The sequence below is a fragment of the Rosa rugosa genome, chromosome 5 (assembly GCF_958449725.1).
Source record: "Rosa rugosa chromosome 5, drRosRugo1.1, whole genome shotgun sequence".
NCBI lineage: Eukaryota > Viridiplantae > Streptophyta > Magnoliopsida > Rosales > Rosaceae > Rosa > Rosa rugosa.
The window spans coordinates 39,989,389-40,008,243 of NC_084824.1; the positions used below are offsets into that span (position 1 = coordinate 39,989,389).

Here is an 18,855-nt window from a genome sequence, read left to right on the forward strand (position 1 = left end):
TACGAATCCAAATCTGGCTCGAGACCCAAATCAAGTCTGCCAAAGCAGACTTGACAAGAGCCCAAGCCCATTTGAATCTGATTTGGTCACCCAAGCACATGGGCACCCTAGCATCGATTCCTCTATGGGCACCCAACCGGCTGTGCACCCCAGTTTGCAGCCGGCAAATGTCACCGGTGGAAGAACCCACGACGTCACCCTCACCAACCACAGCCAGCCCCAACGCTCCTCGCCCAGTCGTTCCGCCACGCCACAGATGGAAAAACCCCTCGCTGGGAGGACCTAACACCATCGCCAGCTGTAGCACCCTGATCCACGACACAACCTGAAACCAAGACGGGATCTTCCGTCCAAACGCCCAGCGCACAGAAACCTTCAACCACCAAGCAGTAGGTCCGAGATCCCATATTTGGTTCGGGTCCCCCAAACCATAGTTCCACCACCGATCTGACTGCCGACCTGCCGGAGCCACACCTAATCCGAATCCTGACCTCCAAGACGACATTGGGGTCCCTGGATCCCAAACCTTCCAGTAGCCAGCCGCCACCAATCCTGGGTGCCGATCCGAGAACAATTCCAAACCCCAGTTAGAAGCAGTTTGGGTAGAAAAGAAATCCATCGCCGCAAAACAGGTCAAGGATCTCGACTTCTTGGAGAAAATGGAAAAAAGGAAGAGGCGGCAAGGGCCGTACTCGACATCTGCGACACCAGGGGAAGCGCCGGAATTTTACTCCATCGAAGATGGAGGAAGGTGCAGAAACGCCTACCCATGGGAGGCGGCGTTCTCTCAAACCCTAGCAGAGAGGGTAGCTATCAAAATGACATAAAAGTATACTTAATTAGTAGTATAATTAATTAAAACATGGAAAAAGTTGAGCAAGTAATTACAAAAACTAGTACTTGGTTGAAACATTTATTTAATTGCTTATAAGTCTCTAGGTTTTGTTAGAATAATGGTGTGTGGACTTTCTAAAAGGGCGGAGTTCTATTTTCTTAATAAGATCTTTGTATGTCCTAAATGACAACTCTTTCTGTCGAGCCCATAGGGGTGTATTGTTGAGTACTGCTTGCTGAATTATAAAATTGTGTTGATTATTTCGATTAAAAAAAGTAACTACAAATAAAAAGTCATTTTTAAGTATTTGACTAAAAAAAAAAATAGAACATTTTTTAAAACTCCATCTACTTAGGCGCCCACTAGACTAATCGAGATGGCTGACCACCACCTAGCGCTTAGGCAGTTAGGATGGGTCTAAGCGGCCGCCCAAGGGAATTTTTTAGAACAATAGGGACAATAAAATTTGTTGGAAGTCATAAAAGTGTTTATCATGGGTCAGTGAATTGTTATTGAGATAAATCAAGTGTTTAATGAGGGTTAGTAAAATGTCATTGGATTCTATTTAGGCCTCGTTTGATTCGCAGAAAGCAACATGAGAGGAAAGTTGTTCCTTTTATGCTTTTGGGATGCAAAAGGAAATGAAATACTTTCCTGAAGCAAAAGAAAATGGAGGGGAAAATGGTTCATTCCATCCTCCAAAAGAATCACTTTCTCCCATTTTTTCCTTGCATTTATTACTCACAAGTCACAACACATTATTTTATTGCATTAATTGCAAATTTTTTAACAAATTTCTGGATAACTTTTTTTGAAAGGGATTTCTGGATAACTTTCCTTATGTTATCAAACATGGGAATGGAAAGTTCTTCAGAAATTTCATTTCCTTTCCTATGAGAAAGACAATGAAATTACTTTCATTTCTGCGGACCAAATGAGGATTGAGGACGGGCCGAAAAGAAACTCTCGTATTGTTCATATAAGCAGAGTGATGGGGAAACAAAAACAATGAAGAAAATCTTCACTTTTGTCGATTTGGATCAAAGGGTTTAGGGAAGATCTCCATTGGGCCTGGGCCGGGATGCTTATAATTTCTTTTGCAGATGGCAGATTTGAAGGGGAGAGTGAGGTGTATATAATACAAGTGCCGACAGTGTAGCCGGGTCCAGGTTGCTTTGTAATTTGGATCCAAGCCATCTCTATGCCAAGACTCCTCTGCCAACGACTAGCTTTCCCAATTCCCATAGCTACTTCACCAATACCTTTTCCTCATTTCTCCACCAAATCTCTAAACTTTCCCAAAAACCCAACACCTTATTTGGCCATGGCAAATCCCTCTGCAGCCAAAGCACCAATCACCCATGTCATTTTCGATATGGACGGCCTCTTACTAGGTAATTTCATCCCACACTTAGCTCTGCATTGCCTCTCTTCTCAATATTCTTGTGCTGCTTTCTCTTCATTTCACTGTAAATGGTCTGCTACCCACATATCTTGGATTCTTTATTTGATTCTTTTGGACTCTGGTTACTATGATTTATTAGCAAAAGAAAAGTTTGAACCTTTTCCACCCTTGAAAGAGGATGACTTGATGTGTTAATTTATCTTACGTTGTCTGGTTGAATTGTGCATTGCAAGAGATATGGTCATTATTATTCATAAGTTGACATCCGCTATGAATCATTGGATTTTTATGTACCATGAAACTGTCTGGGTTTTTGGGTTTGCAAGTTTGCTTATTGGTTTCTAAGGATCACAAAGTGAACTAATGCTTAGACCTATCAAGTTGATTAATATATAGAAGCGCTGTTTAAAAATCATATCTATTGCTAACATTGTATTTCAGATCTTCAATTGGTCTTTGTTTTCGATTATTGTGTGGACCAAGTTTAGTTCAATATGTCTTTTCTGTTTTGTGTGTATTTTGGAATTTTTTTGCTCTTAATTGATTTCTCCTATAGACATTTTATTGTTTTTATGAGTTTGCTCAATGCCTTGGTTCTTAAGTTTGAGGCTTCTAGTTCATGTCCAGATTCTAGGAAAGAAATTGATGGTTTGATATGATTTTGCTGTCTCAGACACAGAGAAGTTCTATACTGAAGTCCAGGAAATTATACTTGCTAGGTACAATAAAACTTTTGATTGGGCTTTGAAAGCAAAAATGATGGGAAAGAAAGCAATAGAAGCTGCTCGGGTTTTTGTTGAAGACACTGGACTTAGTGACTCTCTTACTGCTGAGGACTTTCTAGTTGAAAGAGAGGCAATGTTGCAGAAGTTGTTTCCAACAAGCGAGCTGATGCCAGGTACCATTAGTATATGCAAACAGAGATATTAGCACACTTATGCCCTTTTAATTGTGTACTGTTCACACTTCATAATAAGCTTAACTGTATCTGGTTCAGCTTTCTAGATATGTATGGGGTCTCATTCTTTTGGTCTACTGTGTTTGTAATGTGAATGCTTATCAGAATGATCGGCATCTTATGTTTTCTGTTGCCCATTTCTCAGATCATATGCTAATTTAAAGTTTTCACTTTCTTTGACTTGGAGATATTAATATTGTACAACATGCTTCTGCTAGTTTGAATCTAATTATTGTAATAAATTGTAGGGGCCAGCAGGTTGATCAGACATCTACATGCGAAAGCAATACCCTTTTGCTTGGCAACTGGGTATAGTTCCTTCATATAGTTTTTCATTTTGTACTAGTAACCAGCTTTACCAAATGGAAGAGATCTGGAGCATTTCTTCAGCATGATCATTTACTTCCAACCGTCCTTACTCTATGTGTTACTATGATTGAAATTATAAAATTATAACATCGTAAATAATGCCACCAGGATAACTTTTTTTAAAATGTCTTGCAGCTCTCATAAGCGACATTTCGAATTGAAAACACAAAGCCATCGTGAGCTTTTTTCATTGATGCATCATGTTGTCAACGGTGACGATCCAGAAGTTAAACAAGGCAAACCCTCACCAGATATTTTCCTTGCAGCGTCCAAACGTTTTGAGGTATAATCATGTTACATATTTTCCTTTGTGATAATAGTGTCATTTCTGGATTATATACGTAGTCACTTGGAATGTTCTGTTATTACCTTTTTATCTGATTCATATTTTAAGTCATCATATGTGAAGTGGCTCATGAGAAGATTTCTGTAAACAGGGTGGGCCAATAGATCCAAATAAATGTCTTGTGTTCGAAGATGCACCCTCTGGAGTTCTTGCAGCTAAGAATGCTGGAATGTAAGTGCTTTATTTGTACTTTTTTTTTTTTCACATGTTTCGAAAATAGTTCACTTGCTCTACATGAAATGATTGGTTACTTATCAGAAAGCTTCAGTTTCTCATCATATGTTGAAGAGTTTTGAAAAATCTTTAGAACTAATGATTTTGTAGAAGGTTCATTGATCATGTCAGTCTAACCGTAAAAAAGTTCTTTGCTCAATGGCATGATTGCTACAAATGACTGTTACATTTGCTGTTTTGATTGATAAGTGTTAGATTGCTATAAACGAGTGTTGCATTTTCTGTTTGCTCAGTAAGGGGTTTGGCGACTTTCTTATCTGTTTGCATCTGAAAAGATCCTTCATATTATGCATCAACAATTTACAACTTCAAATATGATTCGTGTTTATTATATAAATGTTTATCATGGAATTAGTTGGGTGATTTGTTTTGAAGTACTACAAAATAGAATTGTCTATGGACAAAGACTCATCACTTCAGGTCGTGAGTAAAATTAATCTGAAAATTGTTGTAATAGAGTACAATAGTCAAAGAAGAAAGAGGATCCTTGCAAACTAAATGATAATTATAGTAGCAGTTCTATATGTCAAGAGTTTGGCCTCAAGGTTGGTCATCTAACTATCCCTCTTTCACACAGAGGGGGTTGAGCCTAAATTATTGTGCCACTGATCATACTTTGGGAAATAAAAGTACTTGTGCCATGGATATTTTATTCTTTTTAATTTGCAGCATGTTGGCTCTAGAACTAATGAGAAGGCTAGAAATTTTGTAGGGTCTTTCAATGAGGTCTTGTTTCTTAATTGTTAAGATTTGTATGGGTGATATGCATTGAGAATAATTATTCAAGGACTGTAGTCTAGAAAACCTAATAGAAGGGGACATGAATGAAGGCCTTAAAGGTGGATAGGTTTTGCTTGCGAATGCATTATGATTAGGTAACCTATGAACAAGCTCAACCATGCATTGCTGTCGTAATTCCAATTGAACAAGAAAGACCACTACACAAAATAGAGAATCTGGCTTCTGTACTAGTGTCCCATGTTTACTTACCTGTAGAATGTAGACTAGATCTTCTTAGCGTCTCAAATTAAAAGCAGCCAATAGAGGTCATTGGAGCTTCATGGGAGTTGAAACTTCTTTCGTCTGCTTTTATACTGTAACAGTCTAAATTATTTGCCTGGCACTATTATATTTTGCGAACAATCTGTTATAAATTGGCAATATGTTATGCAGGTCCTTAAATGAGGTCTTGTTTCTTAATCTTTAAGACTTGGAAGGGTAATATGCATTGAGAAGCGCCCTCTCATTAAGGACTTTAGGGAAGAGGAGTGAATTTTTCTCAGGGAGATTTAGGCCTTAAATTTGGATTATTTCTGCTTGGAATTGCATCTGGATACAAACCCTGATATGGTTTGATTCCAATTGAACAAGGAAAACCCTTCTCAAATTAGAAAATTTGCCTTTGCACATTAGATCCTATGACTTTTGTTCTTGGTATCGTCTCAAACTTTAGAATAGAAGTCATCTGAGCGTTATGGTAGTTAAATCTTAAACCATGTATTACCTGTTTTTTCTGTTCTAACCCAGAGCAGAAATAAAACCAGGCCCTTGGTTCAACCTTAGTGTGTTCTTGGTTGCTAATATGTTGATCATATATGATGTGCAGGTCTGTTGTAATGGTTCCAGATCCAAGGTTGGACAGCTCTTTTCATGATGCTGCAGACCAGGTTCTGGGGTCCCTGTTGGATTTTAACCCAAGTGATTGGGGTTTGCCTCCATTTGACAATCCAGCAAGCTAAACTCTGTTGTACTTATGCTGCAATTGGGAAACAACAATGGGCACATCATTGCATTATTCTAAAATTGGTCAGCCACTTGAAAAGTGTGATTTTTTTTTTTTTTTTCAAGATTACCAGATTCCTTTGCTTATTTGATAGCTTAACATACATGTAAGGGCTATCGACAGATGATGCAAAACTAGACTCGCATCAACTGCAATGGTGAGAAATTTTTTATCCAGTATAACCTGTAGAAATTCCTGATGAGAAGAATATAAAGTTGGAATTGGTTTAACACGCTCATCCAAAATCTGAAACCAAGTGCAGTTGAAAATTTTTATTCTGGTCGATTTGATGAATATATTGGATAATGACCCCAGTGTCTTTTGAAGTTTAGATCCCTTGTATAATTTGGGCAATATGTGAAGCGCATTGTACTTTCAAGGTGACTGCAGATTGTAAATAGTTTTTTACCTAGAACTCTAGAAGTGGCAAATTTTTCGGGTCGACCAGTGCTCAAGACCTTCCAGAGCTCATAGCAAGTTAGCTGTGTCCTCTACTGGTTTGGATTAAACAGGGAGGTTGAACCTTCAAAATTTTAAATAGAGAAGATCAATATTGTGATGAGATGCCACGGGGTTGCTACCAACTTATTTAGTTGATATTGTTGGTTACAGCTCGTAAACCTCGATCAAAAGAGGAAGGCCAATGCCAATCCCCATCATACTATTCGGGGATGGTAGTCAATCCATTCCAAGAGACAGCAAGCGATCTAGGACGGTACCGGGGTCTTAATAGAAAGGGCCTTGATATGATAGTCTTAGGCTTTTCTGAACTTCCTTGGTCTTTCTGCCAGTGAAATCCTTTTCTTCTGCCCTTTTCCCATCGAGATATATCCCTTCTTTAGTATTGAAGCAAATATTAGTTCCAGATAATCATTTGAACATTCTGAGATACGGTTGTCAAATTGGTCCCTTCCTATTCCTTCTTATCGTGCTGCAGAAAATGTCAGAAGAGATTATCAATGGCCACGTTGTACTCGTTCGCTCGATCCATCCATGTTTAAACGCTCACTTTATAACATAACTAGAACGATCCACTTAGGTTTTAGTAATTATTAGTACCCTAGTTCACCAGGTTTTACTTGGCTAAGAAGGAACGCTAGGTATATGCTTAACACATGCAAGTCAAAGGTTGTTTTCGGGTACGCTTATCTTGCCTTGAGAAGTGGCAAATGTGTGCGTGACTCGTGGGAATCTGTCCAACAGTTCGAGCCCAAATCCTCACTTATCTTGGACAATAAGCGGAAGCTTGATTCAACAATATTGCGTGAATGAAGAAAGGCAATACCGCTTGTAAAACTCTTTGGTTGAGTGCACAATCAGGACAAGACTCGAGGAAGAAGCCACAGCTAACTCCGTGTCAGCGATGGTAAGAACAGGGATCGAGTAAATGTTTTTCGGAATGACCAGGCGTAAAGGACACGTAGGCGGTGAATCAGCTTGAAAGTGAAAGTTACGAAAAAGTGGTGGAATGCTCTCGAAACCAATTCATTCGAGTGAGATAGAGGTGAGTAAAAATTCGTGTGTAAAATCCCAAGATCTACGGAGGAAGAAGGCAACTCTTTGGTTCCCTTCTAACGTTGGAGGGCGAAAGGAATTGGCGGGGAGCCTGTGGTTTAATTCTACACTGTGCAAAACCTTACCGGTCTTTGACATATGAACAACACAGCTTGTCCTTAGAAGGATGGTACTTTCATATATGGGTGCTACATGGCTGTCGTGCATCTTAATATTTAGATCAAGTCCAGAATTGCACTTAAAGCACTTGAGGCAGGCAGTAAGAAGAGTGAAGTGGAGTAGTGAAGAGAGAGGAGAATTTTTATGCAGCGTCGAAAATGTGTTTATTCATGACCGATAATCAGAGAGTCAAGATTTATCTTCCAATCTATGTCTTAGGACCCATGGCTTCGTGCTAACTATCATAGAGGACTCCTAATTCAAATATTCTTCTTTCTCTTTTGAAATCCTATCACAGTTTTTTTTTTTTGCTAATAACCTCTTCTCTTGCCGGGACGAATGCTAGGTCAGAATCCGAAACTAAACTCTGGGTCATGTGTCATACGAATCATCTTATCTTTTTTTTTTTTTAGTGGAAGACGTCAATAGAACCAACACACACACCCATGCAGTGTATCCCAGCATAGCCAGACTAATCACTGCACCGCAGACGCACGAACTATTGGGTGTTTTAACTAACCCAGGTCCCTCAAATCTGCTGGCCACGGGATGGAGCTGTGATTCGAACTCTAGACCTGGGGGTTCCAAACTAGGCAGTTCGACCAACACACCACACCACGTGGTTACGAATCATCTTATCTTGGTATCATTGTAAGTATAAAGACCAATCCCATCATGGCATGATATATCCATAAACTAGAGATGATTAGATAGCACCATCCGACTTCCATAGTGAATACCTTGCCTGTAATTTCTCTTGCCATTTCTTATTCTAGTTGTATATCGTCATCGCTCATGAGTGCCAAACATTTGCATGCAAGTTGTAGTGTTGCAAATGGTTGAGATGTAAGATCAAATATGGACATAACACATATCATCATAAAGTAATTGATGATTAGCTTAATATCAATCCTAGTTTAACATGGATACAAACAGTAAATCAATACTAGTAACTTAATGAATAGTGTATCAATTCATTAAGGATAGTAATCCATTGCTTAGTCGACAAGAAAGGCTATAAGTTGTGATACATTAGGAATCTAATAGTGAAACCTAAACCGACAAGGAATGCTTTAATGGGAAGCTTCTTGAGGTTTAAGTCTCATATATATACAGATGAATTGGTCCCTGATTACTACCACGACTATTGCATAAGTTCTGTCCATTGAGAAGCAAGTTGGTAAGTAACAGAAGACTATATTCAGTGATCGAGTTAAGCAGTTGCATAAGATGGAATCCATGACTGTTATTGCTGAAGGTAAGCCTTAATCCTATTATGATTGTTGTGCATATGTTGTGAGCATGTAACTATGGTTTTACAATTGGTATCAGAGCATAGGCTCACAAATATGAAAAATCGTTTTAGGGTTTTGCAAAACAAACATAAATTTTTTTTAAGGGTTTTTGCTTTACGGGTCAAGTAACTGATCAGATTATTGACCAAGTCACTGGTCATGTAACTGATCAGGTACCTGACCAAGTAAGTAACTGACCAGGTAACTGACCAAGTAACTGGTCAGGTACCTGATCAAGGTAAGTTACTTAAGTCGACTGCTGCATCTGGTTAATTATAAAATTCACGCTTCCGCTATGATTTTTTAGCAGCAAATTGGGGAAAAAGCAAAAACAGGTTTTTCTGTGAAAATTGTTTTCGATTCATAGCATGATAATTAAGTTTTGATTGTGCCCAAGAACCCTAGTTGCATTCCCGGCGTGCGTTAGGCTAGAGTAGATGGTGACCGGATGAAATTTACAATTTCTTGATTGTTCTGTGGTTTCTTGGAATCGAATCAATTTTGGTTATGCTTGAATATGCATGTTGAATTGATTGATGATATGGTATTGTATCTGTGATTGTGTAAAATTGTATGAAGAACAGAAATCTCCCAGATTTTGTTTACACGTTAAAGTTGACAGATACAAGAGCTTAATTTTCTTACAAGGATGAATCTGGATAGAATGTAAAGTAAAAGAGCTCATATGTTTTGTGGTTTTCTGTTGGCACAAGTGATTATGATGCACAAAGCATCCTTCATTGATGTTGGCAGAAAACATTGATCAGGTACGTGTAACTGGTCAAGTAACTGACCAAGTAACTGTATCTGATCGAGTAACAAAACTGAAATTGTGTTTTGTGTTTTAAAACTACGCTTCAATTTTATCTTCCAAAGAAGTGGTCAAGTGTGGTTTTAGAATACAAAACAGCAGTATGCATGCTTGATGAAAATAAATTCGGATACTTAGAAATTTTTCTTCTGTCTAAAGATGTGGATAAATTTCTTTGGATAACTTGTTTTCATTGAACATGGCATATTGATAAAGAACTCCAGGATATTAAGTTTCTGCTCAAAAGTGATGCTTAATATTGTTTTTGTTATGGACTGACATGAATGCAAGTATGGTTGTTTAGGTTTTCTGTATGTTCTTGTTTTGGTTACTTAAAGCTAAATAAAACACAGAAAACTTAAATATATTTTCTTTACAAACTGAGAACTCACTCGAATTTTTGTTTTGCTCCTTAGGTAACTCTTACATGAACTTGAACAGTGTCTTGATGTTAACTGGAACCAACTATAGAGCTTGGCTAGACTCTGTGGAAAATTATATGGGAATGCATGAGAACATAGACTACTGCTTTACTGAGGATAAGCCTGAAGAGTTAAATGAAAAGAGCACCAAGAAAGATACTGACCTTTACAAGAAGTGGCATAGATCCAATAGAATGGCTAAGAACCTCATCAGAACATCTATGTCTAAGACTGTCAGGGGAAGTATAGAAGAGCCTGAGCTAGCATCAGATTTTCTGGAACTCATAGGTGCTAAGTTTAAAGAAAGTGAAAAAGCAGAAGCAGCTAGGCTAACCAAGGAGTTTCATGATTTGAAGTACATGGGTTCAGGGGGAGTTAGAGAACATATTATGAAGATGATCAATATAAATGGCAGACTCAGGGAACTCTTAATGGGGGTTAGGGATGAGCAAGTAGTGCATTATGCACTACATTCCTTGCCTAACAGTTTTAGTCATCTTAGGACCAGTTACAACTCTCAAAAGGGAAACTGGACTCTAGATGAACTTATATCCATCTGTGTGGATGAGGAATCTAGGATCAAGGAAGAAAAGGAACCTGCTACAACCATTAACCTCATTGAGAAGCCTAAAAGGAAAAAGCCCCAGAATAAGCTCAAGCCTACCAAAGCCATAACTAAGAGTTCAACAGCTGTAGTGGCCAAGGAAAACAGGCCATTCAGGTTCAAGTGCTACTTTTGCAAAAGAGTAGGACACATGAAAAAGGACTGCACTGGCTATAAGAACTGGTTAGCCAAAAAGGGTAAGATTTTTTCTAATACAGTTTTTTCCTTAGAAATTAATCTTATAAATGTTGAACCACAGTCTTGGTGGATAGATTCAGGCTCACCTATTCATATTACTAATTCTTTGCAGGGATTCATAAGGAGGAGAATCCCAAAAAGTGATGAAGTGAACCTGTGTGTAGGAAATGGCATGAGAGTAGCAGTCAAGGCTATTGGAACCTTAAAGCTCGATTTAGGATTAGGAAAATTATTAGTTCTGGACAATGTTTTTTATGTACCTTCCATGAGAAGGAATTTGGTTTCAGTTTCTCTTTTAGTAAAATCTGGTTGTAGACTTGTTATGGATAGTAATGGAATTCTTATTTCTAAAAATTCTGTTCAAATTGGTTCTGGTGTTATTATGAATGATTATTTACAGTTAAATTGTTCAATGGCTCAACAAGAAATTTTACTTGTTGAAAATAACACTAACAGTACTAGCACTTTAACAGGTGTTAAAAGAACCAAACTAAATGAAAAGTCTGCATTTTTATGGCATAGAAGACTCGGCCATGTTTCAAAAGAGAGACTGAAAATTTTGGTGAAAAACAACATCCTAAATGAACTTGATTTTTCTGATCTAACAGACTGTGTTGAATGCTTTAAGGGAAAAATAACTAATACTAGAAAGAAGACTGCATATAGAAGCCAAAATTTATTAGAACTCATACACACTGATATATGTGGACCATTTAGGCATCAAACTATCTGTGGAAATGTGTATTTTATCACATTCATTGATGACTTTTCTAGATACAGTTATATTTATCTACTTTCAGAAAAGGCACAAGCATTGAAAGCCTTTCAAATCTTTAAGTCTGAAGTAGAAAATCAACTAGAAAAGAAAATCAAAACAGTAAGATCAGATAGAGGAGGTGAGTTCTATGGCAAGTACACTGAATCCGGCCAACAAAAGGGTCCATTTGCCTTGTTTTTACAAGACAATGGAATTAAAGCTCAATATACAACACCCTATAACCCACAACAGAATGGTGTTGCAGAGAGAAAGAATAGGACTCTTTTGAACATGGTTAGATGCATGATGTGTACAACAGGTTTGCCTAAATTTCTGTGGGGTGAGGCTTTAAAAACTGCAAATTATATTTGCAACAGAACACCTAGCAAAGCCATAGAAAATACTGCTTTTGAGCTTTGGTGTGGCAGAAAACCTAGTCTTCATCACTGCCATGTTTGGGGATGTCATGCAGAAGCTAGGATTTATAATCCAAGCTTGAATAAACTTGATCCTAAGACAGTTAGTTGCTATTTTATAGGTTATCCAGATAAATCTAAAGGCTATAAATTATATTCTACTTATCATTCACCTAGAATTTTTGAAACACATCAAGTAAAGTTTCTAAGTGAAAAAGTTCACAATACAAACCTTGAGGATTTATCCTCAGATTTTGAGGAAATTGTGTCGGATGAGAATATAAGCGTAGCATTGCCTTTAGAACAAGAAGTAACTGATCAAGTCACTGGTCGAGTAACTGACCAAGTAACTGATCACGTACCTATAACTAGTCAAGCAACTGACCATGTCACTGACCGAGTAACTGTCACTGGACAAGTCACTGACCATGTAACTGGTCAAGTATCTGACCAAGTCACTGGTCGAGTACCTGTAACTAGTCATGTCACTGACCAAGTAACTGGTCAAGTACCTGTCACTGATCATGTCACTGACCATGTAACTGACCAAGTAACTGTCACTGGTCAGGTAACTGACCACGTAACTGACAACCCTCAGCCTAGAAGATCACAGCGAGCAAGAAAACCAACTTATGGGGGGGAAGATAGTGACTACATTGTTTATCTGCAAGAAGCAGAAATTGAAATAGATTGTGCAGAGGACAATGATCCAACTACATTTAACCAGGCCATTGAAAGTAGTGAATCTCATCAATGGCAGCTAGCAATGGAAGCAGAAATTAATTCCATGAGTCAAAATGCAGTTTGGGAATTAGTTGAACCTGACCCAAATCAGAAACCTATAGGTTGTAAATGGGTTTTCAAAACCAAAAGAGATGCAAATGGCAATATAGAGAGACATAAAGCAAGATTAGTTGCCAAGGGTTTTACACAGAAGGAGGGCATTGACTTTACTGAGACTTTTTCTCCAGTTTCTACAAAAGACTCATTTAGAATAATCATGGCTTTAGTTGCTCACTTTGATATGGAGCTACACCAAATGGATGTTAAGACAGCCTTTTTGAATGGTGAACTAGATGAAGTGATTTATATGAAGCAGCCAGAAGGTTTTGTGCAAGCTGGAAGTGAAAACTTAGTATGCAGGTTAAGAAAATCAATTTATGGCCTTAAACAAGCTTCTAGACAGTGGTACAAGAAATTTGATTCTGTGATTTCTACTTTTGGATTTACAGAGAATCTTGTTGATGAGTGTGTTTACTTGAAGACAGTTGGGAACAATTTTATTTTCCTAGTACTTTATGTTGATGATATACTTTTGGCTAGCAGTAACATTAAACTGCTTAAAGACACCAAGAGCTTTCTGTCAAAGAATTTTGACATGAAAGACTTAGGAGAAGCATCCTATGTACTAGGCATTGAGATTAAAAGAGATAGAGCACAGAGACTACTTGGTTTGTCTCAACAGAATTATATTACCAAAGTTTTGAAGAGATTTGGTATGGAGAAGTGTGCAACTGGAGAAGTCCCCATGTCCAAAGGAGATAAACTAACCAAGAAGCAAAGTTCCAAAAGTGATGTTGTGAAAGAAAATATGGAGTCAAAGCCTTATGCTAGACTTGTAGGAAGTCTCATGTATGCACAAGTCTGCACTAGGCCAGACTTGTCTTTTGCAGTAGGGATTTTATCAAGATTTCAGTCTAATCCAAGCCATGAACATTGGGTAGCTGGGAAGAAAGTGTTGAGATACCTGCAGAAAACTAAAAGTCACATGCTAGTTTATAGGCAAGTGGAGGATCTGAACCTCGTTGGATTTTCAGATTCTGATTTCGCAGGGAATTATCCAGACTCCAAGAAGTCAACTTGTGGATACGTGTACATGCTAGCAGGAGGTGCAGTTGCTTGGAAAACCATGAAGCAAACTCTAGTTTCAACCTCCACCATGCAAGCTGAATTTATTGCAGTATATGAAACTGTGTGTGAAGGACTTTGGATCAGGAATTTCTTGATGCAGACCAAAGTGTTAAGTCACATTGTGGCAGACACACTTGTGATTTATTGCGATAATGAAGCTGCAGTTTTCTTTAGCAAGAACAGTAAAAGATCAAATAATTCTAAGCATATTGATTTAAAGTATTACAGTGTTAGAGAAAGGGTTAAGCATGGTGAGATAGCTGTTTTGAGCATTGACACGAATTCACAGCTAGCAGACCCCTTCACCAAGGCATTGTCAGTAGCAGCATTCCAGAAGCATACAGCCAACATTGGAGTTTTAGCTAGTCTAGATGCTTAGGTTCAGTAGAGAGTTAATCCAGTTGGAGCAATTTAAATTTCTAAGGTTTTTGAGTTCTTGTATTTTTTTAGTTGTGGTCTTTTGACTTTATTTATCACAACTTGTTTGTAATGACAGATTTTATTATTATCAATAAACTTTTGAGGTATTTCCAGTTATGATTTTGCTGCAGCTTTATTGTTTTATTTTGGAAATTATCATCTTGTTTTGAATATCATACTTGCTATCAGATGACTTAAATCATGTGAAGCATGATGTTAAGGTTCAAGCAATATTTTTTAAGCCATCAGTGTTCAGTAAATTTGCTTGAGTTTCTGGTTTTAGAAACATAAAGTAGGACCTAATATATGTTTACTTGTTGATACACATTAACATATATTGTATCACTTCTGGTTGAACATATGTAGATTGCAGAAGCTTGTGTTAGTGGTTTTGAAACTCTGCATTTTTGTTAAAATGTATACTGTTTCTTGCTCTACATAAGTAACTGTGATCTGACCATGTTGGAATGGATTTTCGATTTGAGTTTGTTATCTGGCGCGCACTTCAGTAAGTTAAGTAGGTTTTGATGTTCTCTGGTGCAAATCATCGAGCATGATATGTGTGAGTCCAAGGGGGAGATTGTAAGATCAAATATGGACATAACACATATCATCATAAAGTAATTGATGATTAGCTTAATATCAATCCTAGTTTAACATGGATACAAACAGTAAATCAATACTAGTAACTTAATGAATAGTGTATCAATTCATTAAGGATAGTAATCCATTGCTTAGTCGACAAGAAAGGCTATAAGTTGTGATACATTAGGAATCTAATAGTGAAACCTAAACCGACAAGGAATGCTTTAATGGGAAGCTTCTTGAGGTTTAAGTCTCATATATATACAGATGAATTGGTCCCTGATTACTACCACGACTATTGCATAAGTTCTGTCCATTGAGAAGCAAGTTGGTAAGTAACAGAAGACTATATTCAGTGATCGAGTTAAGCAGTTGCATAAGATGGAATCCATGACTGTTATTGCTGAAGGTAAGCCTTAATCCTATTATGATTGTTGTGCATATGTTGTGAGCATGTAACTATGGTTTTACATGAGATAGTTCGGACAAGTTATCACTTAATTACCACAAAACACATTTATGCAAGTGAAAGTCCTCATATATAGTCTAGTGATATTAATTATCGTGTATTCTTAAATTATGATGTAAAAACAGAAAAAAAAAAAAAAAAAAAAAAAAAAAAAAAGTAAAGGTTTTTTTCTACTTAGATCTGATTTTTGATACATATGACACAGTTACCCTCGTGTTTTTTTTATAGTTGATTTGAACAATTCAAAAGACCATTTACATTACATTAATAATGGTATTTAGGACCAGACAAGTGGACAAATTATAGATAGAGTACATGTCGAAAGGGTAGTCATACCTACTTTTACTGTTGGTTTAATTTATGTCACTTTTATTCAAGCATCCATTAATTAGCTTAATTGAGTTCGATGTCTAGATGGACGGCTCTTATACAGATAAGAATTCTGTGTTAGCTAGCTAGGACGAAAAGAGAAAGATCCAGGGTATATTCAGTGGCTGAAAACCTAGCTCGGCCGGAACTGTTCATATTTTATGTAATGAACATAGGACGTCTAAGATATATGCCCGATTTCCATACACCTCTCATCAATCTTATATAGTTTATAGAATATTTTTGTTCCTAATAATTAGGATTGGCTTTTTACCCATGCATCTGCACGAACTCACAAAGACACATAAAATAAAAAAAAAACTATTTTGTTAGCTTTTTTTTTTTTTTTTTGAAGGAATGACGACAAGCTATATTAAGTGAAACTGAGGAGTACATGGAGCGATGCACAAAACATCGAAAGAAAGCAATAAAACATAACGAGATGCACAGACGCATCTATAATAAAGAAAAAATAATAAAGCATAACTAGATGCACAATCGCATCGAGAAGGAAAGGTAACCAGGTAACCATGTGACTTGATGCCGACTGGCATCGCTGCACTGCATATGTCACTAGAGCAGTGTAAATGTAATAGTAACCGTAGTAGTAACCGTAACCAGGATCGTAACCATAGCTTGGGAGATACACCTCAAGAGAGCAAGGTGAGGCTCTCGAGAGGACGAAGGCGACCAAGGGTGTCAAAAACTCGGACGTTAGCAATCGAACTCTCAAGAACAAGAACCATGAAACCGAGACTCCAATCCAAAATTGAACTAGAGCCCGGATTAAGCAGCACCAATCCCCTGGGTCCCAAACACGAGCCCAAGAGTGCGTAGGCCTAGAGAAAACCCACACACTTGTAGAGCCCCACAAAGAAGCCTAGACCCAGGCCCAATTAAACCTACTGTGGGCACCCAAGCTTCCCAAACCCAGGATCCCAGTCTTTCGCCGGCGCCACCCGACCCGCGCTGCTGAATCGCCGGAGGAAGCAAGACGTCCACCATTAGAAGAATGAGCGGCCCTCCGGAATGAAACAGCACACCATGCCGATGCCAATCGCCGAAGTCCACGAGCCCAGACAAACCCAGTAAGCCGGATCAGATCCAGCCTCCCGCCAACGACGAAAGCCTTCAGACGCCGTCCTCCTCCGTCTCCGGCACCAACAGGGCAACTCTTTTTGCCCCGAAAAAGAGAATAGGCAGGTCCAGGGTCCCAAAGGCGAATCGCCTCACACAACCCCATATCTGAGAAAAGCCTCTTCCGGCGAGCGATTTTCAAGCCCATACCAGACTCCCCTCGAACACCGCCGCAAATCGAAAAGCAATTCAACATGGAACGAATGCCCCAACCCATAGGTTGAACCGAGAGGAAGAACGACCCTGAGGAGGGCGACATACATGCTTCACGAGGAGTAGGAATCTCATCGGAGGCATTAAGATTCAACGAGTCAAACCCTAGACCTAGAGTTTGCCGCCGCCAGGCGAGAGAGAGGAACTCTCGTCATTTTCCACACAACTATTTTGTTAGCTTGATATACTTAACCCTTTTTTTTTCTTAATCAACTTATTTTCCTCCCTTAAAAATAACATAGATAGTTGACTATGGTTTATCAGTTTATCCACTTGTTTTTATATATGAGAATTTAGAATGAATGCAGCTATCTATCCTATACTTTTTCCACGACTCTCTTTCATAATTATCTCTTTATTTATTTGCGCGTGTTTATTTCTTTTGCTTCTTAGTACAATAATTAAACCTTGTATTAATTAGGATAGTTCAAATTTTGGTGAACCTTTTGAGGGCTTCGCTTTATAGTAGTAGAGATAAGAAGAAAGGGTTACGTATAATTAGCGGTCGAAAAGTTAGTTTGAGCGAAGTTTGAACTATTTAATATTAGGACTAAATTCAGTTTAGTCCCTCGAACTTTAGAGCTAAAATCAGTTTGGTCCCTCCTTTTTTTTTTTTTTTAATCACGTTGGTCCCTAAGCTTTCAAATCGCATCAGCCGCGTCCGTCGCAGCCGCCGCCATTAGTTTTCTCTCAGGCTCCATTTTCAAGGCCCTGTAAAACCACCGATGATGCGATTTGAAAGCTTAGGGACCTAGGTGATTAAAAAAAAAAGGAAGAACCAAACTGATTTTAGCCCTAAAGTTCGAAGGACTAAACTGAATTTAGTCCTTAATATTATAATATTGTGTTTGTTTTAGGAAATCAGAAATTGGAAGAGAATGAATTGTGCTTTCATTGATAATAGGAGCCTCTTTATATAGAGGATTACAAGCAGCAAAGAATCTGCGTCTTACAAGGTAACTGAATCATACAATAATTGAAATATCTCCGTAGATGTCGATAAGACTAACCCTATTACAGCTCAGACAAGTAATCAGAGTTTGGCCAGACACACAAACTAGGTGTCCTTAAATAGTGTTTTAGTCCCTTAACAAGCCTTATAAAAAATTTCTTAATGTATTAGTTGGAGGTTACATCAACACAAACTAATGATGCATGTGACACATTTGAGATTACAATTTGGTAAAAATTTTAGTTGTCTCTATTAATACATACATACATGCTAAATGAGAATATATAGCAAGTATATATGTTTATTGGACTATATATTGTTTACTCCCTGAATTTTTGATCAAAAAATAGTTCAGTCCCTCGCCTTTTAGGTGAGTAATAGATTCATTCCGTTACCTCTCCGTCTAAATATACCATTAAGTGGTTGACGTGGCAATCCATCCACGCCAACTCAGCTCGATAAATGCCATGTTAATGGTGAATTGTCCAATATAACCCTGTGTTCTTTCTCCCTTCTTATTTTCTTTTTGATTTGTTTTAGAGAAGTTTTATATACACATCCATATTTACTAGATACACACCCCTAATTTTTTTTGTCCATATTAATAACTTCCTCTTTTACCCTTATTAGGAAACATTTATTTACGCATATTTAATTACTTGATACTGAAAACCTGATACTATTATATGACC

General features: G+C 37.9%; 1 protein-coding gene across 1 annotated transcript; it reads left to right on the forward strand.

Annotated features, from left to right (window-relative positions):
- Positions 1-2,000: 2,000 nt before the first annotated feature.
- Positions 2,001-6,160, forward strand: LOC133709727 ((DL)-glycerol-3-phosphatase 2). The gene is made up of 6 exons (XM_062135567.1): positions 2,001-2,229; positions 2,914-3,138; positions 3,447-3,507; positions 3,703-3,850; positions 4,005-4,084; positions 5,754-6,160. Exons 1-6 carry the CDS (start codon positions 2,037-2,039, stop codon positions 5,884-5,886), a joined length of 840 nt encoding a protein of 279 aa, XP_061991551.1. The 5' UTR covers positions 2,001-2,036; the 3' UTR covers positions 5,887-6,160.
- Positions 6,161-18,855: the final 12,695 nt, after the last annotated feature.

What these genes read in the sequence shown, in the direction of transcription:
- LOC133709727 (XM_062135567.1), top strand. Translation starts at nt 2,037, where the DNA reads ATGCCAAGACTCCTCTGCCAACGACTAGCTTTCCCAATTCCCATAGCT. An exon ending in TATGGACGGCCTCTTACTAG is followed by an intron (nt 2,230 to 2,913) that starts GTAATTTCATCC and finishes TTGCTGTCTCAG; the next exon opens with ACACAGAGAAGTTCTATACT. An exon ending in CCCTTTTGCTTGGCAACTGG is followed by an intron (nt 3,508 to 3,702) that starts GTATAGTTCCTT and finishes AATGTCTTGCAG; the next exon opens with CTCTCATAAGCGACATTTCG.